This window comes from Castanea sativa, chromosome 12 (assembly GCF_040712315.1).
Source record: "Castanea sativa cultivar Marrone di Chiusa Pesio chromosome 12, ASM4071231v1".
In the NCBI taxonomy this organism is placed as follows: Eukaryota; Viridiplantae; Streptophyta; class Magnoliopsida; order Fagales; family Fagaceae; genus Castanea; species Castanea sativa.
This window is the reverse complement of record NC_134024.1, coordinates 40,439,824-40,465,129: the sequence shown is the minus strand read 5'-3', so window position 1 is coordinate 40,465,129 and position 25,306 is coordinate 40,439,824. Positions and strand designations below refer to the sequence as shown.

The following is a 25,306-nucleotide window of genomic DNA, read 5'->3' as shown; positions in this document are numbered from 1 at the left end:
TGTTATCGAAGAGGAAACCGAAGAACTCGACGAAAAACCTCTCTGCCGCCCTCCAAGCGGTAAATCAATCCACTAGACAATAAGTTGGAATACACGAATAGCATGAAACCCTCCAAGCCTAGTCTACCCAGTGCACCTAAGCCCTCCAAACTCCTACTCCAACAAGGCTTCTCGGAACCATGTCTTGTCTAGCTTTCCGGATCCCGCAATGCGCCCGACTGCATCCACCAAAGTTGGCTTCTTCCAATACTTCCTAGCAGCACCAAAACCTCACTAGACACTCAGTATGGGTGTGGTAAGTATTTGGGTTATCAACCTCTCAAGAATTTGGAAATGAAGAGGTAGGAGTAGAGGAAAACCACAATGGATGGTGTAGAGAATTGTGGGTATAACAATCTCACACTCTCAAGGGTTTGAGGCTAGGGTTTTCTCTCTGAAAAGCTCTCTACGCAATATGTGGTTAATGATGGTATATATAGTGTGTATGAGGATGTAGTGGAGCAGATAGAATAAAATAGCAAAACAGACTGTTTCGCAGGTATCTCGCGGGAAGGCCTTACCCGCGAGACACTCGCGAAAACCAGCTGTCACCATCTGTCATGACCCTTCGCATTCCAGTCATGTGCTGGGCACATGCATCACTTCGTGGGATGGCTAGTCGCGAGTTACCCGCGAAAACTCCTTTTGTCTTCAATAGATGCCTTGAGTTTTCACACTCTCTCTCTCACACACAATCCTTACAAATAAATCCCACAAAAAATACAGGGTACAAAAGATTGAGCAAAATTACAATCAAATTTGGCACGAAATTAAAGTCAACACAAAATAGTTGTAAATTACAACTTTATAATCTTTAACAGCCCAGCTGAAACAACCAGCCACGGACATACACCTCTATTTTTACAAAAAGAAACTGGATCCCATACCTAGAGCATCAAAGAGATCAAAGACTAGCAAATATAGTTAACTTCTTATTGAAATCACAATTGAGCAAACTTGTTTAAAATTGGGTCAAAAGAATGTCAAGTGAGGGTTTGCCTGTAAGAATTTCGCTCGAGTGAGTCTTCTCAAGCTTGATTTCTCTAATGTTACTTCTTGACCTAATACTAAGCAAACTATTTAAAGAGAGACTTATTTGATTGAGCCTATACAAAAAACCCTTCCCTATGCTTTGACAACCTTGATCCTAATTTAGAGTGGGAACGAGGTGTGTGTACTTGAAGTCCTTTCGCAAATGGACTAGGCCGGGTATATCGCACCAAGCAAGCCCATAAAGACCACACAAACGATCTTTAAAAAATCCCAACAAATGAGTATTATTTCCAATTGTGCTAAACAACGATAAGGTGTAAGGTTCCTATGGAGGATAAAAGACGTGTGGCGTTGACACATGAAGGCCCATGGATGATGCACTAGTGAAGGAAAAAGCTCATTAGGTAAAGGGGAGCGAGTAGGACTTTTTCATGACCCATGGAGAGGTCTTGAAGCCTACAGAGAGGTAGAGACTCACACATGAGGGGGGGATTGTTGGGTATACAAGTGTGAGTAAAGTCCCACATTGAATAATGATGAGAAGAATGAGTGCTTAATATAATATAATAAGCACATACTCATTTGGGCTTAGGCCTTTTGGGTTAAAGTGTGTCTTATATGTTATATTAATTATTCAAGTAGTCTCCCTAAGATGTTTATCTCTCCAAAATAAACTTATTGTAATTATGTTTGGTATTATTCTTTTTTAAAAAAAAAACATCTATCATCCCTTTTTTTCTCCTACTTTGCAGCACTTGAGATTTCTTTTTAATCTTCTTATTTTAACAATTTTAACCTTATCATCATATTCTCTACTTTAAATTCTATAATTTTATTTTAACCCATTTAATATTCCTTAATAAATTAAAGATGAAACCATGGAATCTTACTCTGTTTATAGTATCATAAATTACCTATCATTATATGGGTAATTTATGATGTGGGCGGGTTTAACACAACATATGTTATAGTCAAAACATTGTATTGTTGATAATGTAATTCATGGTATATATAGGAGCTATTCGAAACATTAATAAAAAAAGAAAGAGTCAAATTACATTACCTATCTTCTCGTTGATAGCAAATATATAATAGAGCTATTATTGGATTTTGATATCGTTGACATAATATTATTTGATACCAAATACTTTCTCGGAATGAGGAGTGGGTCACGAGCAGAGCTCATGCCTCCTACTAGCTAGCTATCCTTTATATTATAATTATTGTTTTTTATTTTTATTTTTATTTTTTATTAAGGAACTGGTGACCTATTTTTTTATCTGACTATTTCACTTCATTCTCATGAGATATTCCTAAAACCCTATGGAAAAATAGTATAATGAATTGAACCTATAGCCTTCAAGTTTAGAACAATTAACTCACCACTTGAATATTGACACAAGGGTTTACTATTAATATAGTTTTTCGTAATGATTTCAATCTCTAAGGATAATTTTCAAATATATTTCAATTGGAATAATATAAAATATACTTAATACTAACCTCATCACACATGTTACATGCATTCTCAAGGGGGTTTTTTTTGGTATTTTAATTTAAATTTCACAAATTTTCATTTATCACAACTATGAGGTTTATACATTCGGCAATTATCAAAAGATCTGGGAGTGTAGTGAGACTTCGTGCCCAAAAAAGAAGAAGGAAAAAAGAAAAGAAAAGAACTTTTTTTTTTTAGGTAAAGAGGATATTGCATTAACAACTAAAAGCCCTCTGCAACAGAGGAAACAAAACGATCATACAAAGTTCCAGCAGAATCTAAGCTAAGCAAAAAAACAACATCAAATGGGGGTTCCATAAAAATAGTAAAATCTTGAGCCATAATCGCTCCCCTACGCGCTAGAGCATTAGCACATGTATTTGCCTCCCTATAGCAATGTTGGATTCGCACCAAAGGAATTTGTTTAAGCTCTTCTCTGCAATTAGCTACCAGCACATCAATGCCATTAGTTTTCTCCAAGTCTTTCTTCAGAAGATCAACAACCAGCTTTGCATCAAGCTCAAAAACCACCGCTGGGATTTTAAGGGAGTTACATAGGCGAATTCCATCTCTTAAAGCCCATAATTCAGCTGCAACACTAGTGGCACAACCTATAGCTCTTGCATTTCCTTTATCTTCATTTCTAAGCAAACCACCTCCTCCAGCCAGGCCGAGATTGCCTATGGACGAACCATCAGAATTTAACTTAAACCAATTGAGGGGTGGAGGCAGCCACCTAACTTGAATCTTTGTTTTTGTTTGATTATACTTCTCGGTGATGCCCAGGTAGGCCATCTCAGTAGCTTTGGCTAAGGTCTCAGCCTTTAAGTCTTTGCAAATGTTTGGTTTCCCAAAAACAACACTGTTCCGATGCAACCATAAACACCAGACAGCTACGGGGAAAACAATGGCCCAATCTATCTTAGAAACAGCACACTGCTCCTTAGACTTACAGTTTATCCTCAACTAGTCCAGAAAATGGGTGCCATAAAAACTAGAACTAGAAAACGGGGGAGAGAAATAATTCTAGAAAATTTGTACCTTTGAGCAGTCTCTAAGAGCATGGCTGACCGTCTCAAGGGCTAAATTACATAGGGGGCACAACAGAGAGATATTCATACCTCTTTCGGCGAGGAGGCCACACACTGGAATACTTTTATGACAACATTGCCAAAGGAAGCACTTGATTTTAGGAATACTTGGAATTTTCCACACCCACACTCCATTGAATGGACGATCCATTGGATAATTATCACAGGCATTGGCTAACCGATATGCATCCTAAATTTGGAATTCGCCGCTGGTAGATAAGCTCCATGATAAACTATCCTCTCTTGACTTAGAATAGGGAATAGGAGTGGCTTTCATTTCCATAAGAATATCCTTAGGGAAGGAGACGGAGATCCCATCCAAATTCCATCCATGGAAGCTAGCTATATCCTTCAATCTGAATTCTTCCTCTCCTCTATTAAGCGGGCCATGGATGCGGCTTCTAAGGGTACCCATGCTCAGCCATTTGTCAAACCAAAGCGATAGTTCACTGTCTTTCCCAGCTACCCACTTAGCACCCTTACTAACAATGATTTCTCCCTTTTTGATACCAGACCAGGTGGAAGAGCAGGAAGTGGGTTTGAGAAGATTGGTGGTTCTTCTCCTAAATCCTCAGTATTTATGGGATAGGACACGAACCCATAAAGAAGATTTTTTTAGTTTTGAACCTCCAATATAGCTTAGCCAACAATGCATCATTCTTTGGTTTAGCTGCTTGAATACTTAGGCCTCCAGCCTCCTTCTCTCTTATGACTTTCTACCATCTTATAAGGTGAAGCTTTTTCTTCCTATCCGATGAGCCTCACAAAAAGTTTCTATTCAATCTGTCCACACCTTCAAGAATTTTAGGAGGAAAGGCCACACATTGCATCGTGTAATTAGGAATGGTAGAGGTCACTGTTTGGGTCAAAACAACTCTGCCCGCAAAAGATAGCAAGTTTGCCTTTTAACCAGCTAGTTTGCTCTAAATGCGATCAATTAGAAAACTAAAATCTTGAGGGGTACCCTTGTGTTCAATGGGAAAACCCAAGTACTTTCCGAGGGAGGGGGTGGACCGGAAACCCAACACCTCACAAAGCTCTTCCCTCATGTTCTGATCTACATTTGGAGAAAAATAGACCCGAGATTTCTCCTCGCTAATTTTTTGCCCTGATAAGGTACAAAAGCAGTCAAGAACCTCTCTTATTGCAACACAATTTTTCCGGTCAGCCTTAGCAAAGAGCATAAAGTCGTCCGCAAAAAATAAGTGCGAAAAGGCGAGGCCTCCCTGAGATGATTTAACCGGGTTCCAAAGCTTCTCATGGCATTTATCCTCAATAAGAGCTCCCAAAACCTCCATGCAAAGGATGAAAATATAAGGCGAGTCGGTCATAAGAGTGTCTCTAATGAAGCTCCACTCAAGTCGGTCGTAAGCCTTTTCAAGGTCCAACTTGATTGCCATTAGCCCCTCTTCCTTTCTTCTTGGCCATAGAATGAATAATTTCCTGAACAATGATTGCAACATACCCATACTTAATAATGACTTCAATATTATTTAGGTGTTCATTTTCTTGTGTTAGGACTCATCTCACTTCTTACTATTTTCATGATTGTCAAAAGCAGAAAATTCATCAGATAAATGTATAAACATTAAATTGGGATGAATGAAAAATTGTGAATTTCAAAAATAAAAAATAGAGGCATGGCAATGAGTTTAGTATGAGTACACTGAAAGTTCTTATAACAAGCCTTAGCATGGGCACCAGTGCACCGCCCATTATATTGTTCGAACTGCAAGTGTGTTGTAGGATTTCTGATTGGGACACTGTTTTATTTGATCTATTATGTTGTTCGAACCGCAAATGTAATTGACGCAATTACTAGTTTTTTAAGCATATGGAATTGGGCAATTGAATTTTTAGGCAAACCAAATTTCTATTATGTGCTTTTAGCCTTTAGGACTGGTCTCCCTTACCAAATTTCAGAGGCCTCTCCCACTTTTTTATGCAAAAATTCCACAAAATAAGACACCGCATTTCATTTCCATTAACAAACCCATCATCTCCGCCACCTTCTATCATGTCAGTGGACTGTTTGTTCTTGTCACCCTCTTTCTTTAGGCTTGGTCTACTTGGAGTTGGAATTTTCTGATCATGACCATTGTCTAGCCCAAACTTGAGTAGGTCCTCACGAGTTTTCAAACGTGTTATCATTGGGTTTATGAGCTACTTACCTCGTAGGGACTAAATACCTACAACCCATGTCACTTTCTTGCTTTACAAACTCCCTCCACACAATTCTCACAAGCCTTAACGCTAGCTTTCTTGGTTGTTGAGGCTACCGGATTCACCATTAGATTTTCCAGTTTCCACACTCAAGTATTAGGGTTTGTTGATAGTTAGGGAATCATAATAATGTTACTTTTAAATTTATAGTATATTATTATTATTATTATTATTATTAGGGTCGTAGTCTAAGTCCATATAAACCATGCAATTGTCTTCTGTATTTATTTATTTTGTGGTATTGACTTCGTTTTTAGCGGCTTAATTTTAGTGGTACTGCAAAGGGCAAACCAGAAAAACCAAGGTGTCAATTCATTTTTGTTATAGAGCTGCCGGTGAGCCCATTTCTAATCGAATTTGGACACATGGTGAATCAACACAAGATCCCAAACATGAACAAACCATAGACTGTGAGAAGCTTGTTGCATACATCTTAAAACAATATAATTTTTCAAGGTAGAGGTCTAGAGAGAGCAGCTTCTTATGCAATATCATCCTTGTGCACTAAATCAACTCAAACCCTGTGTTGCTATTGTGAAGATTAGTTAACCCTTCTAAACTGCAAACATTTTGTAGGAGTATAAAATTGAAGTTTTAAACAGTTTTATTCTGACATTAGTTGGTAGCTTAAACTTCACATAACAAAAACCATGTGTACTATCGCTATACTCTCAGATCTCCAACAAATAAATGCCAAACTGGCTGCTGTCAGAGAAGCTCTATAACCAAGCTAGAAGCCGGGGATTTGATAGAGTAGTAATCCTAGCAAACAAGAAGCATGCCAAAGCAATAGTAGACTAGACTACAAACAACCCCATGGACTGGCTTAGCACTAATAATAGCAGACATGGACTACAAGAGAGTAGAGGGCTTCCTTTTTTGTAACTATATGACTAAACATGCATCAGGAACTTTTGTAAACCATTGTGAGCATGTTGTATAACTTTTTTTTTTTTATCTTTTCTTGGTAGTTCAAAGAAAAAAAAAAAAAGTGAGCTAGAGTCCACCTGCCCCCTAAGTTAAGATTCTAAAGGTTACTTCAAAAGCTTCACCACCCTCTTTGATATCCTCTTCATACCTAGTCTTGTCCATCTCACAGTTCAGCTTTTATTTAACAGTGTACAAACTGCCACGTCACTGCAATTTAAGGGGTGGGACTCTTTGAGATTGTGTGGCAAGTGTAGCTTCTTGTGCCAGGGTGTGGCTCAAGAAACAACTTTTGAGAGATGACAAGAGAGATTGAACTTGCCCCCAACATATGACAATAGACAAGGCAGTGTCAAATTCACAAGTAATCTCTTACTAGACCCGTATACTTAAAATCTTTAAAACATTGGAAAATTCCAGTAAACAAAGTAGCTACATTAACAATAATGTGCAGCTACAACTAAGTATATTGAAAGCATGAAGAGCATGTCCAAAATGCTTGGAAGTATCTTTACTATCATCATAATAAATTTGTCCTCAAGTTCCATCCCAGCTTGATTTATCGAGCAGCAAAGGGCATGACCTGTCTTTTTCTAGCGGCATTTGGAAATAAAATGATGACAAGTCTTGGATGTTAACAATATCATTGACATGACTCAGGGTTCCTCTATAGCTTGAACCATCTAGGAAACTTTCACTCTTGTCTTTGAGTAAAAAGCATGAATATGTTCCTTCATTTCTGGGACATTGAAAAGCATAATTGACAGGTGGATGATGCCTCCTTGAGGAACCACTTAATGATGGGCAATCCCATTCTAAATCAAAATCAAGTCCAGAGGAAAGGAGGACACCTTCAAAACCAGTATGATGATATCTCTCACCAAAAACCTTGCTCATTATATTGAGATTATGAGGAGAAAAGAAGATGCTGCTATCTTTGCATTTAGTGTCATTCTTGTGATCTTCAGCCAGAGTAAGATAGTCTGGTGCAAGTGTTAGAGCTAGAGGAAAATGGTTAAAGTCAGCATTTATATCTTCCTTGTCTTTAACTTGTTTTCCAAAATCAAGGTCATTATAGTTGGCCGAATAGGACCTGGGAATGAAATAACATTTGGAGAATATGTTGACAGGAAGGATGATTCACTCAACTCTTTTGTGCCTATCCTATCATCCAGAATGTGCTGATGATAATCACCCAAGGAACTTGATGAAGGTGAATACACACTCAGCTCTGTATTTTGACAAGTATTAGAAGAGTTTCTTTCCTCTGTACTCCTGCCAAAGTCCCAACCCAGAAGAAGAGGATTTGACCCACTTTTAATCAAACATTTTTTTGGATAATGTAAGTCATCCAGTTCTTTGAGATGATTATATGCAAGAGATCCATATCTTTTAGATTGAAAGCCATAAGTGGAATCACACTGAGTGCATAGAACTGGACTTCTTCCTCCTACTTCATAATCGGTTTCTCTCATTTCATACTCGAGACATGCTATACTGGCATCGATTGGGGGAGTGTAAAAATTTGAGAGAACCCACTCTGGTGATCCATTCAACCAACAAGATGAAGGACCATCATCCAAGTGTGAAACATGGTCAAGTTCCATATAGTTCTTCACAGGCATATGACTTAATTTTTTGAGCTGACTATGCAATTCCAAAGAAGTGAGAAATTGAGATTTGGTATCAATATCAACTTCCCTTGATTTTGATTTCTTAAAACCCCGCCAGAGAAATAATTATTCAACTTAATCACCAACACCAACACCCACACCCAACACTAATGCCAACACCAACACCAACACCAACAGAAGAAGTGACATCCATATGGAAAGCAAAAGGAACATACGCTGTTTTTGTTGTTCTTGGGGAACAGGCGACTGAGAAGCAAAGAAACAAAATCATACCTGAGAAAATTTCTACAAGTCCATGAAATGAGGCTAAAATAAAATGAGAAAACTTATTAAATGGTCATGTGTCTAACCCCTTGGAACAGAGTTCTTCAATATGAGGATATGATGTCTCTACAACCCATTTGCGTAATTTATGTCTCTTTTTAGAAAAGATTTCTCCATGCCCGTGCTGGCCCCCTAAAAATAAAGAGTCGCAAGCATTTAAGACTATACAGCAAAGCATTGCACCAGCATCTCTAGTTGTGAGATTTGGAAGTGGAAAAAGATTGTTATAATCTACCTTAAACAAGCAATAGAACTCCATGGGATTGCCAAGGATAAAATAAATTTTGGAATTTAAAAAAAAATGCTTAATAAGTTGGAAAAATTTATATTTTTTCATCCTTTCCTTCCATGATATTAGCTAACAAATAAAGCATACATAACCCCAGTATTCAACACATTGCTATATTTCTCAATATTTTCATGTATGCAGGCAGCATATACCTGCTGAGGTTGTATAAGCTTCCGGTGAATTTCCCTCTGCCAACCAATAAAGAAGTCAAAATATCATTTCAAAGTTCCGGATTCCAAATCCACGAGATATATTGCAAACTGAGCAAGTTCATTAGTGGTTCTAATTTGGCATCGTCATTTACAAAATGAGAACATTAATGAGGATATATGACAATGTACAAAAAATCATGATTAAAGATACTATGAATCATGTAACATTAGATTATGAAGCAGAACACTATAAAGCAGTGGTGAATATTTTACTTAAGAATGTTGAAGCCTAATAGTGTTCTCTCACCTTTTAAAATACTAAAATCACAAATTCGTCTAACCCAAGCCTACTAAAATAGCATTCCTAGATGGCTTTCTAATTCTATCCATGTCAAATAGCCCCCCATAATTGTCATAGTGCATGGGCAGCAACAGATATGAATCACCAGGAATCAACTACCAAGAAGCAAGTGGTCAACAATGAAGGAAGCAGCATTCACCTCCTACAAAGAATTAGCATTATTTTTGCTAGGGATTCAGAATACCAAGTGATCTCCCTAAAAGTGGTCTCAGGACAGTACAATATAACCATCTTCTTTTCTTTTTCTTTTTTTTCAGTTTATAAGTCAGCATAACTGCATTTATATCTGCCATTTTTAAAGATGTTAGAAATAATAAGCTAGTGCATTCTAGACATCAGAAGAGGAGCTATTTCACACAATATTAAAAGGTTATAATAAAATCACAAAAAGGGAGTAAAAATTAGATTTCACGTTCAAATTACAGAGAACAATCTCCATTTATTTACAAGGAAGGTTACTGTAACATTATTCAAAAATTAGGAGCAATAATTTGTTGTCATCATTTTCTTCCCTTTTTATTGATAGAATAAACAAGAAAGAAATACTAATCAGAAGCATACCATTATAAGAAAAGAAAAGCCACTTTACAACACACACCTGATTTCTTTGATGCCCCACCAAGAGGTGACAGGTGTGAGCTAAAGTTACTAGGTGTGACATTTTCAGCAAGTAATGAGGAACTGAAGTCCATACAGCCAAATTTGACACTGTTCGGGTTTCCTGCATAGTACAGAGAAAGCACCTAAATAATCATGTCCAGACAAGTGCCTACTAAAAGAGCTTCCTAGATGGCTCTCTAATTCTATGCATGTCAAATAGCCCCCCAAAAGTGTCATAGTGCATGGGCGGCAACGGATATGAATCACTAGGAATCAACTACCAAGAAGCAAGTGGTCAACAATGAAGGAAGCAAGCATTCACCTCCTACAAAGCATTAGCATTATTTTAATATTTTTGCTAGGGATTCAGAATACCAATTGATTTCCCTAAAAGTGGTCTCAGGACAGTACAATATAACCTTCTTTTCTTTTCTTTTTTCTTTTCAGTTTATAAGTCAATATAACTGCATTTATATCTGCCATTTTTAAAGATGTTAGAAATGATAAGCCAGTGCATTTGGGACATCAGAAGAGGAGCTATTTCACACAACACTAAGAGGTTATAATAAAGTCACAAAAAGGGTGCAAAAATTAGATTTCACGTTCAAATAAGAGAGAACAATCTCCATTTATTTACAAGGAAGATTACCGTAACATTATTAAAAAATTAGGAGCAATAATTTGTTGTCATGATTTTCTTCCCTTTTTATTGATAGAATAAACAAAAAAGAAATACTAATCAGAAGCATACCATTGAAAGAAAAAAGAAAATAAAAAACCACTTTACAGCACACACCTGATTTCTTTGATGCCCCACCAAGAGGTGACAGGTGTGAGCTAAAGTTACTAGGTGTGACATTTTCAGCAAGCAATGAGGAACTGAAGTCCTTACAGCTAAATTTGACACTGTTTGGGTTTCCTGCGTAGTACAGAGAAAGCAAGTAAATAATCATGTCCAGACAAGTGCCTTTAAGACTAGGAAAAAAAAAAAAAAAAAAAAAAAAACACAAATAAACCCAAATTGCAGTTGAGATGCATTTCTGAACATTTACCTCCAGAACAGTCACTAATTTTGAACTTCTTTGACTGGTTTTCTTCTTTATGTAATGTATGGGATTGGTATTTGTGGCCTGAATTTTCCTTCAATTTCTTAAAAAATGCAAATTCGGAAGTTTTGGGGTCATCAGCTTCAAGTTACATTCAAATGGAATGATTAATATTTTCAAAAACGAGTTCCAATTGCTTTTGATTGGTGCCACTAGAAATACAACATAATTATGAAAATAGAGCTTGTATATATTTAAACATTTAGCACAAAGAGAAACAACATTTTTACTTCAAGAAAAGGAAAACAACAAGTTATACCAAGAACCCAAGGAATATGCAGCTCCAGAAAAGCAAAGCAATGTATGGGCAGCACTAGAAACTTACATCTCGGACTCAGTCTTCCTTCTAAAGGAGTAGAAGAAGCATTTCTTCTGCAACTTAAGGGAATATTGACATCAAGATCTGTAAGCTTTACTCTTTTCCTGCAGCTGATATCTACAAGGAAATGAAAAATGAAACAAATTAGTAGGAAACAACAATTTAATTTAACTGATTTTGTTGTGAAGCAGTATGCCATAGTGCATAATGGTAAGTGCAGTGGAAAAAAATTAGAGAAATAGGCCAAAGCATTTGCCTAATAACATTCAAACAAATAAATTGTACAAGGGATGACTATAACACATCCATAAAAATTCATACAAGAAATAAAATCCAAAAAAAGAATCATGATGTATATGCCAAAGAGCCCACATCAAATCTGTTGATTAGCGTAAGAGAATGCATTTCAATACTAAGTATTCAAGGCATAAAGAGTAATTCTAGAACCATACAATTTTCCACAACTATCTTATGTGGTAGATTGTGATTGATTGTCTATCACTTTCATATATATCCGCAACTTTTTCACTACTGACAACCTGCTACATTAGAATAATGGCAAAGTTCTAGCACAAAAGCTTGTTGTACTAGATTTTTTCAGGCATAAAAGTCAAAGCCTTGGTGCATTGGCACATGCTTTCCACCCAAAATTGACAGGTCACAATCTCAAGTTCAGGAATCTACCTCGGGATACGCCATTTTAAATATTTATTTAAATTAGTATTCTAGGCATGAACAACAAGCTTCACTTTGGTGAGTCATTTTAGCTATGCATCAATATCACATGCAAGCGAGAACATGAAATGGGCCAGTTAGCGATACGCATTTTTTGTCATTGTTTCTTAGCGTACCAAAACCAGCATTATACTCTAGTTTCCTAATTTTTCTCTATGAAATTTCTAAACCCTATTTGTATATAAATCCATTTTCCATGCTAAAATTTTTTCCCAATTCGAACTTAGAACTTGTTAATTAACCTCAACTGGAACAAATTTGAACATAAATGAAAAATCAATTACACGATGAAAAATGAATGATTAAGGAGAAGAACCTTTGATTGATTGGGAGGTTGGATTTGGAATGCGGAAATCAGAGCTCCGAACTCCACGGTGCCGTTGTTGTGGTGGAGTTGCTCCGATGATCGGTGATAGATCTTTATGGGTAGTTTTGGAAATTCGTCGCTTCATTGTGTTTCAGATACGTAAACGAAAAAGGCCCTAATTTTTTTTATCTTTGTGTTTCAGATGGGTTTGGGGATTTTTCTTTTTGAGGAATTGAAGATATTTGGTTGTACTTGTACTGGATGTTTATGAGAGAGAGAGAGAGAGAGAGTGAGCAAGGATAGTGATTGGAATTTGAGGGGACTTTTGGGCGCCAAAATGGCACGTGACTGGGAGTAAGGATGCACCACTCTCTCTCTCTCTCTCTCTTGGAGGCGTGAGAGACTACTCGATTAATTTTTGTTATTATAATTTTTTCAGTCAAAAGTTTAGAAATTTTATTGAGATAATATCAAGAGTTTACAACTATGAAATTTAGGCTCCGTTTGGTAACGGTATTTAAACAACAAAAACTGTTGTTTAAACACCACAGTACATATTTCCACACTTTTTTACTCACATGTATTTCTACAAAACTTAAACAACATTAATAAAAATCTCTTACCAAATAGGCCCTTAAGTTTTTAAATTTTTTTTTTATGAGCTCCAATTGATGGGTGCACCTAGGTAAATTTATATAATCTTCAAGAACCAATTTCTCTAGGATTCCATTGAAGGGTATCAACTTTGATGGAGAAAGCTTAAGCTATTAGGAAGATGTTTCAAGATTATACCAAACTAACAAAAGGTGAAAATTACCAATTATGAACAATTTAAGATGATATGTTTTTAAAAAGGACTCTCAGAATTCCAATATGCCTATTTTGGTTCAAGTAACTTTAAGACTATGCCTTAAATTGGTTATGTTCATAATCGTGAACAAAGGATTAATGAATTGTAAAATGTAAGATTACCAAAACCGTTCAAAGTCAATTGAATTATATAAAAGGGTATGTGCTCAAGTTTTCAAAATAACCTCTTATCATATTTTTTGTAAGAACATTGTCTTTAAATATATTACCACAATTTACTACACTTTCCAGGCTCTGTAGGGAACTCTTGATAAACTATGTTCTTGCCCATTTTATGTTGTAAATCATGCATCCACTAACCATCGTCACTAACTTTTATGAGAGATTTGTCAATAAGAACCCCTAATGGTAAAGGCCAAGATAATCTAGTATTTCTACATGATTTTCACGGATTCTTCCATTGTTATCTATAATCATGATCATGTTAGAGCCGAGCATTCAGTTGTTCATGATAATAGTGTTTTCAAAGAGTCAACAACTCAATTATATAAACAAAGTAGTAGCTCAAGTGTTTAAATATTGACCGAAAATTATTCAACTACATAAGAATTTATTTATTTTTCTGTTTTTAAAAAGGTAAATAATCTTGATAGACAAATATGAAATCTGAGAGCAAAGTTCTAAGAGATACAAGGGACTATTCTCTCCAAACAACTTTGATTTTTTTTTTGTAATACCTATTTGAACATGACAACTAATTTTTGTAGTGTAATATAGTTTATGAGAAGACATTACTTCTAAGAATACTAATAGAGAGAAATCCCAAAGCTTGAAGGCTTGCATCTTTAACAATCCTTCACACAGACAAAACAGCTGCTATCATAGAACCCTTAACAGCCCAGTTGAAACAACCAGTCATGACCATACACCTATCTCTAATTTTACAAACAAAATTGAATCCCCCCCACATTTCAGGATTGGTTGCCATTTGGATGACTATAAACATTTGGACTTATTTTTCCACTGTTGAGGCTTTACTTTATTCGAAACTGTTAGCTACCTGCACATAGAAATCAAACTTTTACTATACATAACCACATTAGTGGCAGGGAAAGGATCTCCATGCCTGAATCGAGTAAGGCTGAAAGAAATCAGTTTTGATGGACAGATCTAACCAAAGCAGATTTCTAAATGACAAGAAAAAACAAGAAAGCCTTTTAATAGTTCCAAACAAATAAAACCCCTTTTTCATACTTTAAATCAAAGCAAGCCAAATTATATGTAAAGGATAACAAGGAAAATATAAGAATTAGAATTCTAATCTATTCAATTTGAATTACCTGTAAATTTGTCATGCCTTTTCTTACCAATCAGCTTGTGCTTATGGACTTCTAAACTGAGGACAACCCATAATCAAAATTTTTAATGGAAACATGGGATAAAACAATAAATTAATAATACCTTTGGCAGTAAAAGCTTTCCAATTTTGATCTTTACTTGCTTTCCAGCACATGATTTCTACTGCTTTTAAAACGCCAACAAAAACCTTTTCTTGCCATTCTTTTTTTGGTACATTGAAACAAAGGAACCAAAATAGCACAAGAAAAGATTAGGAGTCCTCTGTCTGTTATCCAAACTATTGTTCATAAAGACTTAGGAGCAATGGTTGCTAGAGATCAAGACTTTGGCAAAACGTCCATCTACCCTGTCAATCCCAAACATTTGTAGACTGCTGAATGTCCTTCACCACAACCTCTCTATTAGGTATCTCTACCACCTCTTTGATGCTTCTAAGAATACTAAGGGTCCGTTTGATTGGAGGGGTGGAAAAGTGGGAGGATAGAAAATGGTGAGAGGATGGAAAAATAGAAGGATTGAAAAGATTTTAATTTCCCTCTTTTTTGTTTGGTTGGGAGTGAAAAAGTGGAGAGATGGAAAAAGTGAGTTTGTATAAATTTACTCATGTATCCTTGTTAAAAATGATGCCAAATTAAAATAAAAAAAGTGACAAACAACCAAAAAAAAAAAAAACACAAAAGAAAGCAAAAGAAAAAATAAAAAAGAATATGAGCAACGTCTAGGAGGAAGAAGAAGAAGAAGAAGAAGAGGCAACGTCCAGAGGAAAAAAAGAAAGAAAAAGAAAAGGGCAACATCCAGGAGGAAGAAAAAAAAAAGTGAAGAGCAATGTACGGACAAAGCTCATGTGCAAGTGCACAAGGACATTTTTGTCCATTAAGCAACCTCATTTTCTCCCTTCAGTTTTCTCTCTATTTCGGGGAGAAAACTTTTTGGTGGACCTGAGAAGAAAACACCTAAGTCCCACCATTTATTTTCCTTCCTCCTCACCCAACCAAATACACTCCAAAAAAATTTTCCTTCCCGTTTTCTCTTCAAAGTTTTCCATCCACCCTATTTCAACTCCAAACAAACACACCCTAACAGAGAGAAATCCCAAAGCTAGAATCCTAAAAAATCCTTCATAAAAAAGCCAATAAAGCTGCCGTCACAATAGAATCTTTAACAACTTAGCTGAAACAACCAACCACAAACCTGGACCTCTATTTTTTACAAAAAGAAACTGGATCCCCTTTCCTTCTTTTACCCTTACAGTTCTTGTCCAACATGGTTGGTTGCCCTACACATTGAATCAAACTTTAACAATTACTTTAAGTTCACTATTGCCTTGTTCATGTAAGTCCAAATAGACTATAAATTAGAGACAAAAGACAACAAAAGGTACTTTAAGTTCTCACAATGGCCCTGGATGCCTTTCATCCATGCCTGAATCAAGTAAGGCTGAATGAAATCCGTTCTAATGGACAGATCAAACAAAGCCAGATTTCTTTACATGAAAAGGGGGGAAAATATGGTCTACGCTTTCAGTATTTTGGACACAAAGGACGTTAATCCGTAGATGTCTTCTCAATTCTACCCTAACAAGAAGAAATTTCAAAAAGAAAAAAAAAAATTTCAGAAAACGATAATCATTTTGGAAGGTAATTGTAACCTACATAATTGGTTGCAATGCCCAGGGTCCTCACTTAAGGTTGTGCTAGTAAGATTAATAAAAGACCTACTGGCTTGGTTCCTACAATTCCTGGTATGCAACGACCATTTTCCTTTTTCAACAAAATAAGACCCAGATTTGGAATGAGGCCTTATGAGCTTGTGAGCAACACAAACAGGAATTAGGAAAATTCTCTAAGCATTATTTTGGCTATTGAGTTTCTGAACTAATTCAGAATTCCCTCTGAAAGTATCTTTAAATGGGACATCTGCCACAACTTTTAGAGAACCTAAGCAATTTTATTGAAAATCCCTTTGGAGAAATATGATAAGATTGGAACCATATGTATATACTTGGATGTTTATAAAAGTGTATCATCAATTCAATATGAAATATAACAGGAGGAAACAAAAAAAGAAAAGAAAGAAAAATCTAACCAACGAAATGCAGAGGAAAAATATGTCACTTTTACATGAGATTCAAATAACATTAAGCTCTCACCCATGCCTCTGCAAAAGCATCACATGGGATGATCAAGTGTAAGATGTTTTTCCTAACATTGCAGAATAATGGTAGCACATGGCTAAGGCCATTTAGTAATATTACTATTTGATACTATCTATTATTCAGTATTTGTTGTTTGGAAGAAAACAACATGAGATAGAACAATAAACTAGTACATTTGGCAGTAAAAACTTTCCAATTTTGATGAATTCTTCTACGTTTAAAGCTTTCCAACAAAAAACTATTTCTTACCATTATTTGTTCATTCTAGTCAAACTGCTAGGAGTCTCATTGATAACTCTAATCAAACATATGGTGGGCAATCCATTTATAAATGTACTCTGAAGAGACAAAGATAATGCAGCAACCAACAGAAGTTGAATTAAGAAGAAAGACAATGACAGTGACTTACATGTAATTGCTTAGCTCTTCACCACGTTCCTTGTATTGACTTGACTCCTCACAATATTTACCATGGGCCATAAATTCAGGGACTCTTTCAAGCCCTCATAAGGAATGATGCTGTTGTTGCTACATTGAACCACATTATGATTGAGATCTTCAATGTCTTTCTTGTATACCACACGCAATCCGCATTTCTTCACCAAGCTTGATTCTTCATTAAAAATTTTAATTCCAATCTCACGGAATCCATTTGCATCACATTCCCACAATGATTTTCTTTCCTCCTCCAAGAAGCAATTGTATTGAGGAAGCAAATAACATAGCCAAATATGATCTGATAAAGAAACCATTTTGCCGACGCCTGGATAATCATCCATGCCTTTTCCATTGGCTCTCAAGAGAAAGTAAACTGTACATTCATCAATTTTTTGATGTGGAAGAGTACAAAATACAACGCAAATAGCAATCCCAATCCAGTCATTACACAAATGAGAAAAAGGTTCCATTATATTCACTTCATTCCCCATACATTGATGGCTAAACCACTCCGGAATTTCACTACCAGGAAAAACAACATCATATCTACCCCTACAACAATAGTTAGGAGAGAGTCCCTGAAACATACAAAGCATGATGCTTAGAACTATGAGAGAGAGAGAGAGAGAGAGAGAGAGAGAGAGACAGAGAGAGAGACCTGAGGAGAGTTTTTTATCACTGCAAAAAACAAGTCAATGAATCCTTGATTGCTAGTCAGTTTGCTGCAATTTGAAAGTAGGAGAATTGGCTCAAATGAAGAATTTGGTTTCAATTGATCCGGTAACGTTTCCAATGAGGAGCAACCATATCCACTAATAAAACCTATATTTAAACGAAGCTTCGGAAAGGATTGAAGACTTGTGCAATTATTCACAATCAACTTATTCAAATTAGATAGTTGAGCCATGCTTTTTGGAAGGCAACCAAAATTATTTCCACTTAGATCTAAACATTCTAAAGAGAATAAGCAAGCAATATCATTGGGGATTTCCTTGAGATTGCAATTACTTAAATTCAATTTGGTCAAAAAAGACAAACCAAATATTGAAGACGATAGCAAGCCCATAGGATCAGAACTTCTCAACATATCCACACTTTTTTTTGAGTTCAATTTGCAATCTATTTTATTAAAAGTTCTGACCATATCCACACTTTCGGCACTTTCCAAGTTCTCTAGTAGTTTTGAGCATCCAGAAAGATTGAGATTTTTAAGCCACGTCATATTAAAAAAGGTGCTAGGAAGAGTCATAAGATTTTTGCAATCCTTTATACTCAGTGAATTGAGGCAACTCAAATTCCCAATTGATGTGGGTAGTTTTGTAATAGCAGTGCCATCAAAGTAAAGCTCTGTTACACGTCCCATATTCTCCCCAAATTCTGGAATTGTTTTTATTTTTGAGCAATTGGAAAGAATAAGGATCTTTAGAGACTCCATCTCAAATTTTCTTGGAAGACTTTTGAGATTTTTACAGCCTTTTAGATTAAGAACAGTAAGCTTTTTCAACATCTCCCAAGACTGTAAAAAGCCATAAACAAAATAGTTTTTAGCTTCAAAAATCTTGTAGTTTAATGAAACTATTGAAAGAAAAATTGTAGAAGGGTAATTATTACCTTTGTGTCTGTCCAAAGTCGTTCAATGTTGCTAAAACACAAGTGAAGTTCAATCAACTTATTTGGTAGGAAACTTGTTGGCAAATTTTTTGAAGGGTATCCACGCCAATTAAGAAATCTTAAGTCATTAGGAAGATATTTGGGATCATACATGAGGTGAGAATCTTCAATTATGAGGAGTTTCAAACGATTCATCTTTGAAAATGATTCACAATTCCAGTGTGCCCCTTCTGTTCCTAGAAACGTTAAGACGATGCCTTGAATTGCTTCTGTTCCCTAATAATCATGAACAAAGTGGATTAGTGAATTGTAAAATGTATAATTACCAAAACTATTTTATGCTAAACTATGTTGAATTAGTTAGGTATATTCTTGGGTTCTTTCAATAAGCTCTTACCGTATTATTTGTGAACACATTGTCAATATCTTCAGAAAACCACAATCTACTACGCTTCTCAGGTTGGTCCTCCAGACACTCTTTACGGACTATATCTCGACCCATTTCTTGGAGTAAATCATGCATCCACAATTGATTGTCTCGCAACTTGATGAGAGATTTTTCAATAAGAGTACTTAATCCAATTTTAGGGTGAATCTCAAGACAATCTAATATTCGAATAACAGTTTCTTGATTCTTATGATTAAAGAAGCATGCAATATTCAAGAAAATTTTCTTCTCTGTTTCATGTAGTCCATCATAACTTATTTGAAGTACATTGAGAATTTTTCTTTCAGGAAATTCTCTAATCCTATCTAATTCACTTTTCCATTCAGAAGTACTTCTTCCGTTCATGAGGGAACCCAAAACCTCAATGGCTAAAGGAAGGCCATTAGCATAATGTACAAAGGCTTGAGATAGCTCTAGATAATCTTTAGTAGGATGCTCTTTGTCAAAAGCTTTTGAATTAAAAAGATGAAAAGCTTCATCATTACTCAATACTTCAGCCTCATATATTCCATCTACTTTTTGTGTCTTTAGCAACTTCACATCTCTTGTTGTTATGATAACTCTACTACCTGAACCTAACCAATCATGCTTTGCACCTAATTTGTTCAACTGGTCTAATTCATTTACATCATCAATAATGAGAAGAATCTTTTTGTGACGTAACGTATTCTTGATCATGTAAACTCCATTATCAACATCTTTTACATTCAAGTCTCTTAGAATCAAAAGATCATTCAAAAGTTTTTGTTGTAACTGAAGTATGCCATATTTTTCGTAAACTTCCCTGACATCAGCAATAAAACTACATGCTTCAAATTGATTAGAAATCATACTGTAAACAACTCTTGCTAGAGTTGTTTTACCCATTCCTCCTGTTCCCCAAATTCCTATAATGCGAACACCATTTGACTCTAGAGCTAAATGTGACATCAATTTCTCAACTCTGGAAATTGTTCCTACTAGTCCCTCGGTAGCTACAAAGAATGTATAACTCGGTTTATTTATTATCACTTTCACAATATTGTCAATAACTTCTGCTTCGGGCCTACAATGAGGAGGGAATAATAAATAGTGAGTTTGAACCTCCCATGAAAAGACCCAAATTAGAAAATTTTGCAGATATATAGCATTTAGTATAGTTGATTAAGACTGAAATCCCAACAAATAAATGTATATACAACTTATAATGTAAAATCTGAATGTATCATTTTAGTTTAGTTTCATTCCTTAAGAAACCTAGGCTTAATTTGAGACATATGCACTATATACTTAATATTATAAATATGAATATTAGCTGGATTTAAAAAAAAAAAAAAATCTTATTTCATGCTACCTATGTTTCCATGTTCGGATGGGTTTTGAATCTGATAAGTTTTTGACCTAGGATAGTATAAGCAACACTAGGAATTTTTCCCCATTGTCAACAAAAAGAAAAAAAAAAAAAAGAAAAAATAAAGAAAGAAAGATATTTTGAATGTACGATTTGCTTTTATAACACAATGCGTTCTCTTAAAACAAAAGTTACTTAGGGTTTTACTTAGTTTAATTGGTAAAGTTTATTATCGTCAAATAAGAGATCTTGGGTTTGCTCCCTGTTTACCCTCAAAACCAAATGGTGTCTTAGTATGATGATAAAAAAAAAAAAAAAAATCATTAGGAGCAAATGTCATATATTAAAAATATATACAAATAAATAAATAAAAACAAAGGTCTCTTTGTGTTCCATTGCATTTAATTGAGTTAAATATTGCCCATATGGAAATAATAAATGTCTAATAAAATGTTGAAAAGGTGAAGAACAACTTTGGCTGAAATGATAACTTGTATTTCTTTATCTTTATGACAATTGGGACATGGGAGTGTAGTTATTTTTTTCTCATAATTTTTAGTGGGATTTTTTGTGAGTAATGCTATGTTTACAATATTTCATAACAAATTTTAGGTGGGAAGTTATTACTCGTTCTAATCTAAGCCCACCACTAAAATAAAGGCAACTAGTTGCAACTTGTTGCCTAGGATATATTGTGAAATTGTTGTTGTGAATGTAACATTTCATTTTCTTTTGGTTAGTATTGCCCTTGAATGTAGCCATAGATTTTATCAAATTATGTTAACATTTGTGTCTAGAATTGCTTACGTTTTTATTTACATGTTTTTCACAACAAATTAATATTCGAAGTAGAACTTCTACTATTACAACAAGTAACTTATAATGAGTTTACCCAGATTTTTTTTTTTGACAGCTCTGTTTCCACATATAAGTTTGACAATTTTTTCACTCTCTCTCTCTCTCTCTCTCTCTCTCTCTCTCTCTCTCTCTCTCTCTCTCTCTCTCTCTCTCTCTCTCTCTCTCTCTCTCTGAGAGAATATGATATTAAGTAGAGCAGCCACAAGAATTTGTAATTGCTTGAGCAACTGTACATTCCAAATTATTCATGCAATAAAAAATTGTACATGAAGCAAGTATTTTGGTTAATCTTTTCATGGTTCATCTTTTCAGGGCTCCACAAGGTCCAAGTGCATCTCAAATTATTGATGCATAAAATATGTTCAGTTTTACATATACTATTGGTGCGCACTAGCAGAAGTTCATTAAAAGTTATAAATGTTATGGGGGAAAATATTTCACTTATATGTTAAAAGAGTTTTGTAGCTCAATCAACAACTCTTGATGTTTCCAATAAAAATATTTAGGGTTCAAATCTCCTCTCTACCACAGTAACTTTTGAACTATGAAAACACAAACATTTCACTTTTATCATTAAATTGAATAATAAATAGGTAACAAAAATAAGACAAAAGAAATTTAAATTACATTGTGAAAATTGAATGTATTTAAGTAAGAGAAAGGAATGGAAAAGAATGAAATGGAATGAAATTAAGTAACCTTAATTGGATCTTTTAAATTAAAGAAATGGAAAAGAATGAAAATGAATGGAACGTAAGTAATCTTGTTTGGGGATAACATGAAGGGAATGGAATGAAATCATTTTATGACAATATTACTATTAGACCTCCAATTTTAAAATAAAGGGTTGAATATATAGGGGTATTTTGGGAGTTTTAATAAAAAATTTATTAAATCTAATTCTATTCCCTCCCATTTCTCCCAATTTCGAGAAGAATGAAAATTTGAGATTTTAAGGAACTAGAGAAGAATGAGTGTTCCCTCCTACTTATTCTATTCTCTCGTATTTATTCTATTCCCTCATTTTTAAACTTTCAAACAACGGAATGGAAGTTCATTCCCTCTATCAAATTAAAACTCCCAAATAAGGGAATAAAAGAATATTCTAAAATTATTTTTTTATTCATTTCCATTTTATTCCCTCCTCCCAAACGAGGCCTTAACGACACAAACTTTTTTTTTGAGAGAAAGTTTACGACATAAACTTAAAAACTATGATATATAGATGATTAAAGTAACTTGAAATTCTTTGAACTTTTAATAGTATAATTTAAAATAGTATTTAAACGGGTTGAAGATTTGATAATAAAGTTTATTTTAAACCAATATTTATGAATAACTTTAATATACTTATTATAGAAAGTCATATAACATAAGCACTTTGTGCGACATATTAGGCTCTTATGTAGTGAGCCACAAGGAACATATACAATGCGTATAATAATTAACACAACTTAAAAAAAAAAAAAAAAATCTGTGGCTATTTTATTTTTCATAATGTGGCTATTTTATTAAAGAAATTTTATTTGGCTAAATTAAGGCCCTCACAACTATGTTTATAATTTTAATCAATTCAAATTTAAAGCTCTTTTTTAAATAGAATTTTATTTCGACTAATTATAATAACGGAGTTTAATTCTATTGCTACTTTATTTGTAATGGTTAGGTTTTACATTTGTGTTGGCTAATTCCCGTGTTAAGTTTAATAAGTGTTAGAGAGAGTTGTATTTAAATAGTTTGCTTAGTATCAAGTGAAGGAGTAACATTGAAGAAATCAAGCATGAGAAGACTCGTTCGAGTAAACTTCATACAAAAAGTTTACAAACCCTCAGCTTGACATTCTATTGACCCAAACTTAAACAAATTTTCTCAATTGTGATTTTAGTAAGAAGTTAACTATCTTTTCTAGTCTAACAACTTAACCTAATTTTTCAATATAATGTTACTCCTTGACCTAGAAAACTATTTAAAGGGAGCCTTCTTTCACTAAGCCTATACAAAAAATCCTTCCCCATGCTTTTACAACCTTTAGCCTAATTTGATTTATTGCAAAACCACAAAAGTTGTTAAGCATACTAGTGTGTTCATTAGTTTTTCCATCCAAATGCTTCTTTAGAGCATCAAAGTTCTGATAATTGAAAACAAGTTCATTCGTTGAGAAGTTTTTTAGAGGAATTCTAGAGTTTTGCAGCAACGACAATGGGAGGTGAATTGGCTTTTTATTTATTTTATTTTATTTTTACTTCATCATCAAATTTGTGTGATTTTTACCATTTTCATTGCTTTTAGATTTTGGTGATACTTGTAGCGGTTGAACACAGTAGCAGAGTCAGCAAATTTTTTCAAGGGGGCTAAGCTAAATATATATACATATATATAATAATAATAAAAAAATCCAAATAATAACATACACACACATTTATTTATTTATTGCTTATACATGAAATGTTTGTAATTTTGATTTAACATATGATATTTTCTTACATTAATAAAAATATTCACATCAAATAAGTGTTTTTACTTTTTACATCTTTGCAACAGATCAATTTTTTAACTCTGAACTTATATGAAATTTGATCACGGTCAACATGTTAATCCATTGTCCATTGTTTACGCTATTGGGTTCTAAAATCATATTGTTAAGTAATTATGTTTAGTATTATTCTATAAATTTTTTTAAAAAAAACTCTTTTATTATTCTTATTTTTTTTCTCCCACCTTCCAAAGATTGAGATTTATTTTGAATCTTCTTATTTAACAATTTTAACCTTATCATATTCTATACTTTAAATTTAAAACTATTTAATGAGATATTTCTTGATAAATTAAAGGATCAAATCATCAAATCTTATTTCCTAAAAAAAAAAAAAAAAATCAAATCTTACTCTGTTCAAAGTAATATAAATTACCTATCATGTATAATGTGGGCGGATTTAACATAAAATATATTATAGTCAAAACATCATATTGTATGATGTAATTCATGGTATATATATATATAGGAAGAGCTATTTGAAACATTTTTTAAAAAGTCAAACTACTTTACCTATCTTGTGAATGCCACCCGGAGAGATTGGCCACTTCACTCAAAGTGGCTCGCCAAGTTTGCACCCTCTCTGTGTTCCCCTTCAAACGTTTTTCATGCTTAGCAAAAGCTTGTGCAAAAGTTCCCTTCTGATTTCGTACATCAGATGGGTTCACTTTATAAAATATAGGTAAAACGGTCATTTCCATCTCCTTCATGCATCGAATGATCTCTACAAGTTCATCCAAACACCATGTCGAAGATGCATAGTTTCTTGAGAGAATAACAATAGCAAATCTCGATTCTTTTATTGCTTTCAATAGTTCTGGTGCAATAGATTTTCCTCTCTCTAGTTTTTCATTGTCTCTAAAGGTAGAAATACTCGAACGTTGCAAAGAAGCATATAGATGGTCAGTAAAACTATTGCGCGTGTCCTCACCTCTGAAACTAAGGAAAACATCATATATCCACCGTCTTGAAGAAGAAGATGATGATGACAACAGTGAGGCTCCTTGAGTACTCATTGAATCCAATGGAAATATGTTGGTAAATCTTGAACCACAATAAGGATAAAAAATAAATTAGTAAAAAAACAATTTGAAGGATGTGTGTGGAAAGTAAAATAACTAGCTAGGAAAGAAGAATATGATTTAAAGTGGATTTTTTGAGAAAGA

General features: G+C 34.4%; 2 protein-coding genes across 2 annotated transcripts; both read right to left on the bottom strand.

Annotated features, from left to right (window-relative positions):
- Positions 1-9,072: 9,072 nt before the first annotated feature.
- Positions 9,073-12,743, bottom strand: LOC142620673 (uncharacterized). Its single transcript, XM_075794003.1, has 6 exons — positions 12,608-12,743; positions 11,563-11,673; positions 11,184-11,318; positions 10,928-11,050; positions 10,130-10,252; positions 9,073-9,206 (listed from the first exon to the last, which is right to left on the bottom strand). Exons 1-6 carry the CDS (start codon positions 12,741-12,743, stop codon positions 9,148-9,150), a joined length of 687 nt encoding a protein of 228 aa, XP_075650118.1. The 3' UTR covers positions 9,073-9,147.
- A 1,367-nt stretch (positions 12,744-14,110) lies between these two features.
- Positions 14,111-25,257, bottom strand: LOC142619586 (TMV resistance protein N-like). The gene is made up of 6 exons (XM_075792735.1): positions 24,654-25,257; positions 19,369-20,464; positions 18,972-19,247; positions 18,019-18,876; positions 17,332-17,938; positions 14,111-14,468 (listed from the first exon to the last, which is right to left on the bottom strand). Exons 1-5 carry the CDS (start codon positions 25,154-25,156, stop codon positions 17,342-17,344), a joined length of 3,330 nt encoding a protein of 1,109 aa, XP_075648850.1. The 5' UTR covers positions 25,157-25,257; the 3' UTR covers positions 14,111-14,468; positions 17,332-17,341.
- Between the last annotated feature and the right edge of the window lie 49 nt (positions 25,258-25,306).